Source organism: Salvelinus namaycush, unplaced genomic scaffold (genome assembly GCF_016432855.1).
Source record: "Salvelinus namaycush isolate Seneca unplaced genomic scaffold, SaNama_1.0 Scaffold1017, whole genome shotgun sequence".
NCBI classification, from domain to species: domain Eukaryota; kingdom Metazoa; phylum Chordata; class Actinopteri; order Salmoniformes; family Salmonidae; genus Salvelinus; species Salvelinus namaycush.
In genome coordinates this window covers 1-11,984 of record NW_024057695.1, presented here as the reverse complement: position 1 = coordinate 11,984, position 11,984 = coordinate 1, and the positions used below count along the sequence as shown (strand labels likewise).

Sequence of the window (11,984 nt, the reverse complement as noted above, 5' to 3'; positions counted from 1 at the left end):
GGATAGAATCCCCGAGCTGACAAGGTTAAAGAAATCTGTCGTTCTGCCCCCTGAACGAGGCAGTTACCCCACCGTTCCCCGGTAGGCCGGCAGTTACCCCACTGTTCCCCGGGTAGGCCGTCATTGTAAATAATAATTTTGTTCTTCAATGACTTGCCTCGTTAAATAAAATATAAATGGTACAGACGGAGACCGTATTGCGTTGTAGATATGAGTCGATGGTATAGTCCTGATTTAGGCTGTTATCTTTAACTCACTACTCTGATGGACCAAACACTCATATTCTTTCAGTAGTTGGATAATGAAGCTCAAAGCTTTTTTTTATTACAAAAAAAAACAAAAAACATAAAAACTCTTAACATTGCAATGTACAGTATATTTGATACAAGCTCCCTCACATTTTACAGTGCAACAAATATCATATTCACAAGCCTTCAATACATTAGTAACATATGTAAACAAAACTTCAATGTGAAGGCATATTTTGTACAAACACATATCACTGGGTACATTGAAGGACAATACACATTATAACACAACCCGCTGGGTTGTAATCGAATACTCTGGCACCTTTAAGAAAAATTCATACAGTCCATCATAGATAGTTAAAAATCACACAGTCCCGTCACATGTTGTTAAAAAACCTGGTGAGTAAGGTTGGTATACCTGGTGAGTAAGGTTGGTATACCTGGTGAGTAAGGTTGGTGAGTAAGGTTGGTATACCTGGTGAGTAAGGTTGGTGAGTAAGGTTGGTATACCTGGTGAGTAAGTTTGGTGAGTAAGGTTTGTATACCTGGTGAGTAAGGTTGGTGAGTAAGGTTGGTATACCTGGTGAGTAAGGTTGGTGAGTAAGGTTGGTATACCTGGTGAGTAAGGTTGGTGAGTAAGGTTTGTATACCTGGTGAGTAAGGTTGGTGAGTAAGGTTGGTATACCTGGTGAGTAAGGTTGGTGAGTAAGGTTGGTATACCTGGTGAGTAAGGTTTGTATACCTGGTGAGTAAGGTTGGTGAGTAAGGTTGGTATACCTGGTGAGTAAGGTTTGTATACCTGGTGAGTAAGGTTGGTGAGTAAGGTTGGTATACCTGGTGAGTAAGGTTGGTGAGTAAGGTTGGTATACCTGGTGAGTAAGGTTGGTGAGTAAGGTTGGTATACCTGGTGAGTAAGGTTGGTATACCTGGTGAGTAAGGTTGGTATAGGTGAGCACTGGTTTGGCAGAAAACCAACAGACTTGGAACTCCAAAACAAATACGAAAAGGGGGAAATCTGGCATCAAAGATTTTTTTAAAGGGTGACAAGAAACAAGATAATTAAGGGCTTGTGTAGAAGGAATAGTAAGCCATGCTTTTAGAAACAGATGACTCTTTGCTGTAGGTGTCAGTGGCAGTCACATCCTCACACTTTACAGCGGAGGAGTTCTCTGTGCCGGATCCACTCAGAGACACACGACTCCTTTTACACACCACGGCTCCAGAGTCAGCTTTCTCCAGGCTCAGCGTGGAAGAGTGAGTATCAGTCCACGTTGAAGCTATGGTACCAACACTACTGCCATTGATCCCTTCCCCCTGAGCCTTGTCTTTGTCGGGCACAGACAGCTGGTCCTCTGGGAACCCAGTAGGGCTGGGTCTAGGGGACCAGGGCAAGCCTGTGGTCACCTTTCTCTGGTAAGATCCTCTAGAGCCCCATCCTGCTGCCATGGAAGTGAAAGGAGAGTCCGGGTAGTAGGTGAGAGCGTGGGAGTTCTGTAGAGGCAGGGAATTAATACCGTAGGGGAGCAGGCTGCTAGAGTAGTCCCCTTCGTAGGAACTGAGATCCAGCTTGTTGGGGCCAGCTGGTCCCTGTTGCATGGAGATAAACCACCTCTGGGAGGCGCTGTCCTCTGGCTGGGGGGAAAAGAGACTGTTGGTCTGGGGTACTGTCCTCTCACTGTTGTAGAAGCGGTTCTGAGGCAGGTTGTTGATGACCTGGTCCTGGAAGAAAGGTTGCATGGCGTAGCGGGCACCTGGGACGATCTGGTGGGAGTCTGTGGGGGAGGGGGTCAGTCGGTCGCCCTCTGGAGCTGTGTACATCCTAGAATATCATAGGAGAAGAGAGATGGAGAATGTACACTGAGTCTACTAAACATTAGGAACACCTGCTCTATCCGTGACATAGACTGACCAGGAGAATCCAAGTGAAAAGCTATGATCCCTTATTGATTTCCCTTAAATTCACTTCAGTCAGTGTAGAAGAAGGGTGGGAGACACGTTAAAGAAGGATTTTTAAGCCTTGAGACAATTGAGACATGGATTGTATATGTGTGCCATTCAGAGGGTGAATGGGCAAGACAAAATATTCAAGTGGCTTTGAATGCGGTATGGTAGTAGGTGCCAGACACACCGGTTTGAGTGTGTCAAGAACTGCGACGCTGCTGGGTTTTTCACACTCAACAGTTTCCTGTGTGTATCAAGAATGGTCCACCACCCAAAGGACATCCAGCCAACTTGACACAGCATTGGAGTCTACACGGGCCAGCCTCCCTGTGGAACGCTTTCAACACCATTGTAGAGTCCTGTGCCCTGACAAATTCAGGCTGTTCTAAAGGGGGGAAAGGGGCTGCAACGCAATATTAGGAAGGTGTTCTTAATGTTTTGTCCACTCTGTGTATAACGAAACGTGACAGGGATAAGACATCACACAAAAACCTTTGTTGTGTTACGGTCATTGTAAGTGAATATCAATATGGCTGAAACGTTAAAGATACTCACGAATCATAGTTATCCCTGAATCCTTTTGCAAAAGGGTTGTGGTCAATTTTCAGTTGTGTGATCTATGGAAAAAGAGAGAAGCAATTAGAAAACTCAATGTGTTATAATGACATAAAAGGGTTGTGAGAGAGAGAGAAAAAGAGAGAGAGGGGGGACAGAGATAGAAAGAGAGAGCAGAGGGAGAGGACAGAGAGAGAGCGAGAGAGAGAGAGAGAGGGAGAGAAAGACAGCAGAGGGAGAACGAGAAAGAAAAAGAGAGAGCAAGCAGAGGGAGAGTACAGAGAGAGAGAGAACGAGAGAGAAAGAGAGAGCGAGCAAGCAGAGGGAGAGGACAGAGAGAGAGAACGAGAGCGAGCGAGAGAGAACGAGAAAGAAAAAGAGAGAGAGAGAGAGAGTAAGAGAGAGCGAGCAGAGGGAGAGGACACAGAGAGAGAACGAGAGAGAGAGAGCGAGAAAGAAAAAGAGAGGGAGAGTACAGAGAGAGAGAGAGTAAGAGAGAGCGAGCAGAGGGAGAGGACAGAGAGAGAGAACGAGCGAGCAGAGGGAGAGGACAGAGAGAGAGTAAGAGAGAGCGAGCAGAGGGAGAGGACAGAGAGAGAGAGTAAGAGAGAGCGAGCAGAGAGAGAGGACAGAGAGAGAGAACGAGAGAGAGAGCGAGCAGAGGGAGAGGACAGAGAGAGAGAGTAAGAGAGAGCGAGCAGAGAGAGAGGACAGAGAGAGAGAACGAGAGAGAGAGCGAGCAGAGGGAGAGGACAGAGAGAGAGAGAGTAAGAGAGAGCGAGCAGAGAGAGAGGACAGAGAGAGAGAGAACGAGAGAGCGAGCGAGCAGAGGGAGAGGACAGAGAGAAAGAAAAAGAGAGAGCGAGCAGAGAGAGAGAGAGACAGAGAGAGTGAAAGATCCATCCTTACATCAGTGTTCTGATAAGCAGTGACGGCTATAAACTGGTTCTCGGGGAAGGTGAAGCTCTGGGTCTTTGGGTCGCTGCTCATGTCCTCCAACCCCTCGGTCACCTCAACAATGTGTAGCCGTGGCTGATACTTATGAAGAGACTGAAGGACTATCATCTATACACAGAAAAACAAAACAGAAAGTCAATGGAGAAGACTTATTTTGTGGGCCAAATCCTATACAGGTGCAGGTGGTGGGGCAGCAGATGGTCAGAGCCAGTAACCGAAAGGTTGCTAGATCGAATCCCAGACCTGACAAGGTAAAACATCTGTCGTTCTGCCCATGAACAAGGCAGTTGTTCAACTGTTCCTAGGCCACCGTTGAAAATAAGAATTTGTTCTTAACTGACTTGCCTGGTTAACTAAAGGTAAAATAAGTTTTTTTTATTTTTTAATAATGACACATACCACTGACATCAATGCAATTTTAATGCGAAAGTTTCCAGGATTTGACTTAATCAAGATATCTATGTATGTATGTATGGATGATCTTCATAATAATAACAATAATAACAATTTATTTTCTTTTGCATTTAAAACAATGTGGTTGTGAGCCTAGAAGTTACACATTAACCACAGTAGGAATATTTTACTTTTTTTTAAAACTTTTAAATAATGAAAATATTTTGTACAAAAATCAATACATTCCCAGGCTTATTAGAATATATTTATTTTCTTCTTTAAAATGATCCCCGTACAGGTGTTATAAAAAATGCATCACCTGTGCGTTGTTGCTGCTGCCTCCTTTGTTGTTGGTGAGCTTCAGTTTGCCGAAGGAGATCTCCTGTCTCACCCAATGTGCTCCCGTGTTGGGAGATTCAGGATGGACGTACATTTTGTTTCCTAAAGAAGGAAAACGGTAATAATAATAATAAAATAATAATACAAAGATTGTTTCATAATCGCTGTGGTTAATGTAATAAATGTAATATAATAAAAACAACTATTTAGAAATGGTTTAAAATCTTTCTACTGCCTATAATTTCTAGGATCATACCCTGCATATTATTGTCCGCTTTTCCACAGGTGATCCATTTCCCGCCCTGGAACCTCCAGTGGTTGGGGTCCGCGAGCGTGACCTCCACAAACACGTTGTAATGAGCAGAGAGGTTCAGACCCATCAGGTTGAAACTCAGGAACGGGAACATCCGCCTGGTAAACACATAGGGATTCAAATGGGTGTGTGTGTGTGTGTGTTTTTAAATGTGCCAGATCTGGTGAGAATTTGACAACAAATTGAATGTGTGGGTGCGTTTCAGAGAATACAGTTTCACAACATTAAATATAAATACAATCGAACTGATGATGGCATCCTTTTAAGCATGCGGGCACCTTTTCCCATATTTTAATGGAGTATGCAAGCACCTTTTCCCATATTTTAATGGAGTATGCAAGCACCTTTTCCCATATTTAAATGGAGTTTCAGAGAATACAGTTTCACAACAGTATGAAAGCACACTCGGCACCCGCCGAACCGAAGCATTCGTCTTTAGCCGCTGGCCACATCGCACTCACCTGCCCTGTTTGGTGATAATCATCTCGGTCTGATGACGGTGGAATCTGAGCCAGAGAGGCCGGTTACAGAGGTAGACCTGAGCCCTCACCCCCGTGCCTGAGGTTAGGGGCACCGAGCCGATCCCGGACCCGGTGCTGTATGGAGGGTAGAGACATCCACCCTGTCCTAACTGGTAGGCCGAGCCGAACTGATTGCGTCCCGCCGAGGAGAATCCCGTGGGAGGCAACACCGAGCTGAAGTGAAGCGATGTCGAATATCTGGATCCGCCGGAAGCCGTGTAAACGGTACCGGACTGGGAATAAGGGAATAACGAACATGGACTCGCCATGTCTCCAGTTTGCTTGGATGGGGTTGAGATATAATAGCGGTCTGGCCCGAGTCCGTCGGTGTATCGGCTAGCGCTGCCGGCCATAGCCGGGTCATCTGCACCCACCACCGGGGACTTTCTCCTCTCCTCCGGGCGGAGCGCGTCCTTGGGGGAAGGAAAGGTGTTGCTCTCTCCCTCTCCGAGCATGGTAACTTTTTGTCAGGCAAGATTAAATTTTATTCGGTCCCACGGTCTTTTTTCCCCTTCCAATTCTTCTCCTGGGCTTCTGTCAGAAGGGTTGGAGACGCACCGTAACCAGGGATCTTCTTGAAAAGTTCTGCATCCTTTTGAGAAATAAAAGTTTTTTTTAAATTATATATATTTTAAAGTATATCGAAAATATTCCAATTAGAATCGCATAGGCTATAGACCTATACTGTTAAACGGGCTAACTGGCTACAGGCTACTGTAAATCAAGAGGCAGGGAAGTCCTCCTGCCTGTCTTGCTGGCCGTGTGCACTGAGTTACCACTGTGTAAACTGACGAGCTGCTCCCCTGTGATAACCTGCACGGGTGATTGCGTGATGCCCGTTTCACACTCCCAATCTGCTGTGAAGGCCATGGGTGTGGTTTCCAGGATGGATCGTGATAGATGGCTCAGTACACATATATTTACCATTTTGGGGGGGGGGGGGGGGGTGATATTAACAGATTTTTTTTTAAAGTCAGTTTAAATGTTTTAGTTCATACAAAATCTCATTGCGCAGTAAGTCTGATACTGAAACTTTGAGCTGCACCACATCTCCCAGATAAGGACCTGTCAGAGAGGCATGACTCTTATTCTGCTCTGTACATGTTCAATAATAAAGGAGTGACCTACGTCCCATGGCTAGCCTATATTTGGATTTATTTATTTAAATTATTATTATTATTTTAATACATTTTATTCATTTAGCAGACGGTCTTATCCAGAGTGACTTACAGTCAAGGGTATTCATCTACAGATAGCTAGGTGGGGCAACCACATATCACAGTCGTAGTCAGTATATTTGGCCTCAATAAAGTAGTTATGAGCTAGGTCAGAATTATTAAGGTGAGGGGGGGTCTAGTGCGAGTGTTCACGAAAGTATTTTTTCTAGTTATATATTTTAACCTCTTGGAGTAAATGTTAAATGTTGTGTCTTTTTTTTGTAACATCCTAAATAAATAGGATAAATAAAAAGGGTACATCCAAGTTTCCCGTGTCCCCCCACCGTGCCCCATCTCTCTAGTTATTTGTGTATTCCCGGCAGACACCGCTCACTGACCTGTCTCTCTACAGCCCATCAGGTGATTGACCCGCTGATCATCGACAATTATCACGTCATTATAGAACCCTTCACTAAGACATATAGGACCTTACCTCCTCCGGACCCCGCCGTATATCTAAATGTTTGTTTAAGCTCTCTTCTCTGTCATATGGATTTATAACAGCAAGATGCTAACTAGGAAATAAGAACAATTTAATTACGGTGTAGCAATTCAATTGATAGCAAAGATATTTGTAGTAAAATTCGTCTGTTAGACCTATAAAGAGGAATTAGCTACGGTAAATTATGGCCTGGCTTGCCATTTTATACCTTTCATTTAACTATTCGTTTTCTTGTAAACCACATGACAAATTGTATGAGATTTGTTTTCAGAAAAGCCGAGACCTGAGGGTTGGTATAAAGGTGTGAAAACGCTCTATGGAAAGTTGTCACCCTCATCGAAACAGACACTAGTATTTTTTTTGTGTGTTCACGCTTTCCACGGTATTTCTCATGCGGAATTACGTTTGGGCGACAAAGATTTGACTTGTTATGTTCCCTGATATATTAAGTAGGCCTGTAATGTTTTCAATTGTTTTTTTTCTTTCTATTTCATTTTGTTAATTGTATTTTTTTTGGTCTACAAAATTATTAGTCTATAGGGCTAGCCTAAACGGGTTCTTCAGACAATTATTAGATCATTTCATAAATTATTTTCCACTTTGTTTAGACTATGGCTGTAATTTAGTATATTTCCTTCAATTTTAAGATAATTGAATTAAATACATTTTCACATCCGGAGTTCACAATAAATTCAGAGTCATGAATTTGCATTAATTTCCAGAGAGATGAGTCCACGTTATTTTGTCCCACCGGACTGCCCTTTGTGAACAGAGGGGGAAACGGTCAATTATCTTTCCGTTTGAAGAAGCCTTGTGATGTATTGCCGAACCGACAGCCCGCTATAGGAACTGCTTTACAGATACAAGCAATATCGGTGACACAAAGACACAAAGCTGCGACTGAATTGCAGCAGCAGCGATCAGTCAAATATAGTGCACTGATTTCACTGAAAGAATATATATATATTTTTTAAATTAAATTCTTAAAATATAATTTCTGTAACTTATCTTGTAACATATAGCCTACGAATTGTTAATGCATGAATCTATACCGATACATATGTTTAAATAGGATTAGTCTATTTATATTATATACAAATCAATAGAACAAACTTACCAATCTTGGTCCTTGTTTGGCCTACTTCGTTTTCAAATGAGGCTAATAAATATACCTAATACATAAAACAAAACAAAAATTACAAATATAGGCTGCAATTTGGAAATAAATAAATTACGCGACATATATTTCTGTTTTCAATCACAATAATGAAAATAAGAGAGAGAGCGTTAATTTGTAAGTAATTCAACGCATCTTCTCTCCTCTCCTTGTTTAGAAGGAGATGGTTCAAGTACGCGCTTATATGTAGTCTACTGGCTCTAGGATCCTTTCTTGCGGTTCAGCTGCAACCCGTCCCCCGTTTAGGAGCGCTCTCTTGTGTCGAAGATGCGCACATAGCAGCCTCTTATTAATCTTAGCTTTCGATTCCCAAGAGCTACTGGGCAAACGGAATATGTACAGAATTATAGGCCTACAACACGAGAAACACGCCGCCAGCAATAACGCAGGTTACGCTGTAGCGATCGCTTCACTCGGTGGTACTCAATAGGGGCCCCCTAAATAGTCGTATAATTTCAGGCTTAATTGTAGTCGTGCTAGATTCTAGAACGTCGTCGGAGCAGAACGGGAAAACGCATCAGTAGTAGTGGTAATGAAACGGACAGGATGCTCCTAGCCAACTGATCAGGCGTGTTTAGAGGCACAAACCTGCACATGACTGGGACTGACATCCGTCCACGTCATATCAAACTGAAACACACGTTTACTGATGTGACACCGTAATGAAATTCATTATCACACACCAATCAACTACTTGGTACTTGATGTCTCTCTCGCTCTCTCTCTCTCTCTCTGTCTCTCTCTCTCTCTCAATTCAATGGGCTTTATTGGCATGGGCAACATATGTTTACATTGCCAAAGCAAGTGAAAGATATAATAAACAAAAGTGAAATAAAAAATTAACAGTAAACATTACACTCCCAAAGGTTTCAAAGGAATAGAGACATTTAAAAGGTCATATTATGTCTATATACAATGTTGTAACGATGTGCAAATAGTTAAAGTACAAAAGGGAAAATAAATAAACATAAATATGGGTTGTATTTACAATGGTGTTTGTTCTTCACTGGTTGCCCTTTTCTTGTGGCAACAGGTCACAAATCTCGCTTGCGGTAGCAGAGAGAACAGTCTATGACGGGTGGCTGGAGTCTTTGATCATTTTTATGGCCTTCCTCTGACACCGCCTGGTATAGAGGTCCTGAATGGCAGGGAGCCCGGCCCCAAGTGATGTACTCGACTGTACGCGCTACCCTCTGTGGCATCGGATGCCAAGCATTTGCCATACCAGGCGGTGATGCAGCCAGTCAAGATGCTCTCAATGGTGCAGCTGTATAACTTTTTGAGGATGAGGGCCAATGAAAAGTCTTTTCAGCCTCCTGAGGGGGAAGAGGGGTTGTCGTGACCTCTTTACGACTGTGTTGGTGTGTGTAGACCATGATAATTCATCTGTTGGGGGGGGGGGGGGTCACCTGTGAATCTGTTGGGGGGAGGGTCATCTATTGATCTGTTGGGGGGAGGTATCTGTGACTCTGTTGGGGGTGGGGGGGGTCATCTGTTGATCTGTTGGGGGGGAGGGGTCACCTGTGAATCTGTTGGGGGAGAGGTTCATTTGTTGATCTGTTGGGGGTGGGGGGGTCATCTGTTGATCTGTTGGGGGGAGGGTCATCTGTTGATCTGTTGGGGGTGGGGGGGGGGGGTCATCTGTTGATCTGTTGGGGGTGGGGGGGGGTCATCTGTTGATCTGTTGGGGGTGGGGGGGGGGGTCATCTTTGAATCTGTTGGGGGTGGGGGGGTGTCATCTGTTGATCTGTTGGGGGTGGGGGGGGGGGTCATCTGTTGATCTGTTGGGGGTGGGGGGGGGGGGTCATCTTTGAATCTGTTGGGGGTGGGGGGGGGTCATCTGTGACTCTGTTGGGGGGAGGGTAATCTATTGATCTGTTGGGGGTGGGGGGTCATCTGTTGATCTGTTGGGGGTGGGGGGGTCATCTTTGAATCTGTTGGGGGTGGGGGGGTCATCTGTGAATCTGTTGGGGGGTCTTTAAGCTTAAAGACCCTCTAAAACACATCCTGTCACAACATGAACTTCAAGGCCACAGTCAAGCCCCCCCAGACGCCGCTTACTTGGCCTTTTACATGTGAAAGACAGGCTGAATGTGAAGAGATTACTGTAGCTGTCCCACCTCAAACCAACTCCACAGAGACTCTATCTTTTAATTTATCCTGTTTAATTAAAACCGATTTAAAACCAGTTAAAACGGTCCCCCTTTCAGGACGGTGTTCAGCAAGGTATATTCATCTGATGAATATGTGTTCTGATCCAACTCTGCCATTTCTTTTGCTTGTCCTGTGACTGTAATGTCAATTTTATTTATTTAACCTTTATTTTCTATTTATTTAACTAGGCAAGTCAGTTAAGAACAAATTCTTATTTTCAATGACGGCCTACCGGGGAACGGTGGGTTAACTGCCTTGTTCAGGCGCAGAATGACAGATTTGTACCTTGTCAGTTCGGGGGATTCAATCTTGCAACCTTGTGGTTACTAGTCCAACGCTCTAACCACTAGGCTTCCTGCCGCCCACTAGGCTACTAGGCAAGTCTTATTTACAGTGACGGCCTACCCCAGCCTACCCAGGTTTACCCTGGCCTACCTCGGCCTACCCGACCTACCCTGGCATACCCGGCCTACCCCGGCATACCTCGGCCTACCCCGGCACACCTCGGCCTACCCCGGCCTACCTCGGGCGACGCTGGGCCAATTGTGCTCCGCCCCTGTGGGACTCCCAATCACGGCCGGTTGTGATACAGCCTGGATAAGGTTAACTTCTCTCCGGTGTCTCTTTATCTCCATCTGTCTCTCAGGAACATAGACGGGGCGAGACACGCTCACGCCCCACATTACACCCAGCTCAAACTCCTGCTCCAATCCCTCCTCAGTAGAAGAGACTCCTGATGTGGCATCACTGTCTTCTCAGACCAAGATGTAGGTGTTTTGGAGTCAGAATGCTGTAGAAGTGACTCCTGATGTGGCATCACTGTCTTCTCAGACCAAGATGTAGGTGTTTTGGAGTCAGAATGCTGTAGAAGTGACTCCTGATGTGGCATCACTGTCTTCTCAGACAAAGATGTAGGTGTTTTGGAGTCAGAATGCTGTAGAAGTGACTCCTGATGTGGCATCACTGTCTTCTCAGACCAAGATGTAGGTGTTTTGGAGTCAGAATGCTGTAGAAGTGACTCCTGATGTGGCATCACTGTCTTCTCAGACCAAGATGTAGGTGTTTTGGAGTCAGAATGCTGTAGAAGTGACTCCTGATGTGGCATCACTGTCTTCTCAGACCAAGATGTAGGTGTTTTGGAGTCAGAATGCTGTAGAAGTGACTCCTGATGTGGCATCACTGTCTTCTCAGACCAAGATGTAGGTGTTTTGGAGTCAGAATGCTGTAGAAGTGACTCCTGATGTGGCATCACTGTCTTCTCAGACCAAGATGTAGGTGTTTTGGAGTCAGAATGCTGTAGAAGTGACTCCTGATGTGGCATCACTGTCTTCTCAGACCAAGATGTAGGTGTTTTGGAGTCAGAATGCTGTAGAAGTGACTCCTGATGTGGCATCACTGTCTTCTCAGACCAAGATGTAGGTGTTTTGGAGTCAGAATGCTGTAGAAGTGACTCCTGATGTGGCATCACTGTCTTCTCAGACAAAGATGTAGGTGTTTTGGAGTCAGAATGCTGTCTGCAAATCCTTGACCTTCAAAATTCTCTAAGATTTAACAAAAAATGAATAAAATGATCACATGATTTAATTGTATTTTTATAAGAATTCAAAACCTAATACCCTTTTTTGCACTATTGGTAAGTCAGCATTTCACTGTAAGGTGAACTACCTACACCTGTTGTATTCGGCGCACGTGACAAATAAACTTTGATTTGATTTGTTGTTCTCTAT

At 44.5% G+C, this 11,984-nt stretch overlaps 1 protein-coding gene across 1 annotated transcript; it reads right to left on the bottom strand.

Annotated features, from left to right (window-relative positions):
• Nucleotides 1-1,307: 1,307 nt before the first annotated feature.
• On the bottom strand, nucleotides 1,308-5,835 carry LOC120035300 (eomesodermin-like). The gene is made up of 6 exons (XM_038982086.1): nucleotides 5,208-5,835; nucleotides 4,690-4,844; nucleotides 4,414-4,535; nucleotides 3,654-3,809; nucleotides 2,745-2,806; nucleotides 1,308-2,067 (listed from the first exon to the last, which is right to left on the bottom strand). Exons 1-6 carry the CDS (start codon nucleotides 5,720-5,722, stop codon nucleotides 1,308-1,310), a joined length of 1,770 nt encoding a protein of 589 aa, XP_038838014.1. The 5' UTR covers nucleotides 5,723-5,835.
• Nucleotides 5,836-11,984: the final 6,149 nt, after the last annotated feature.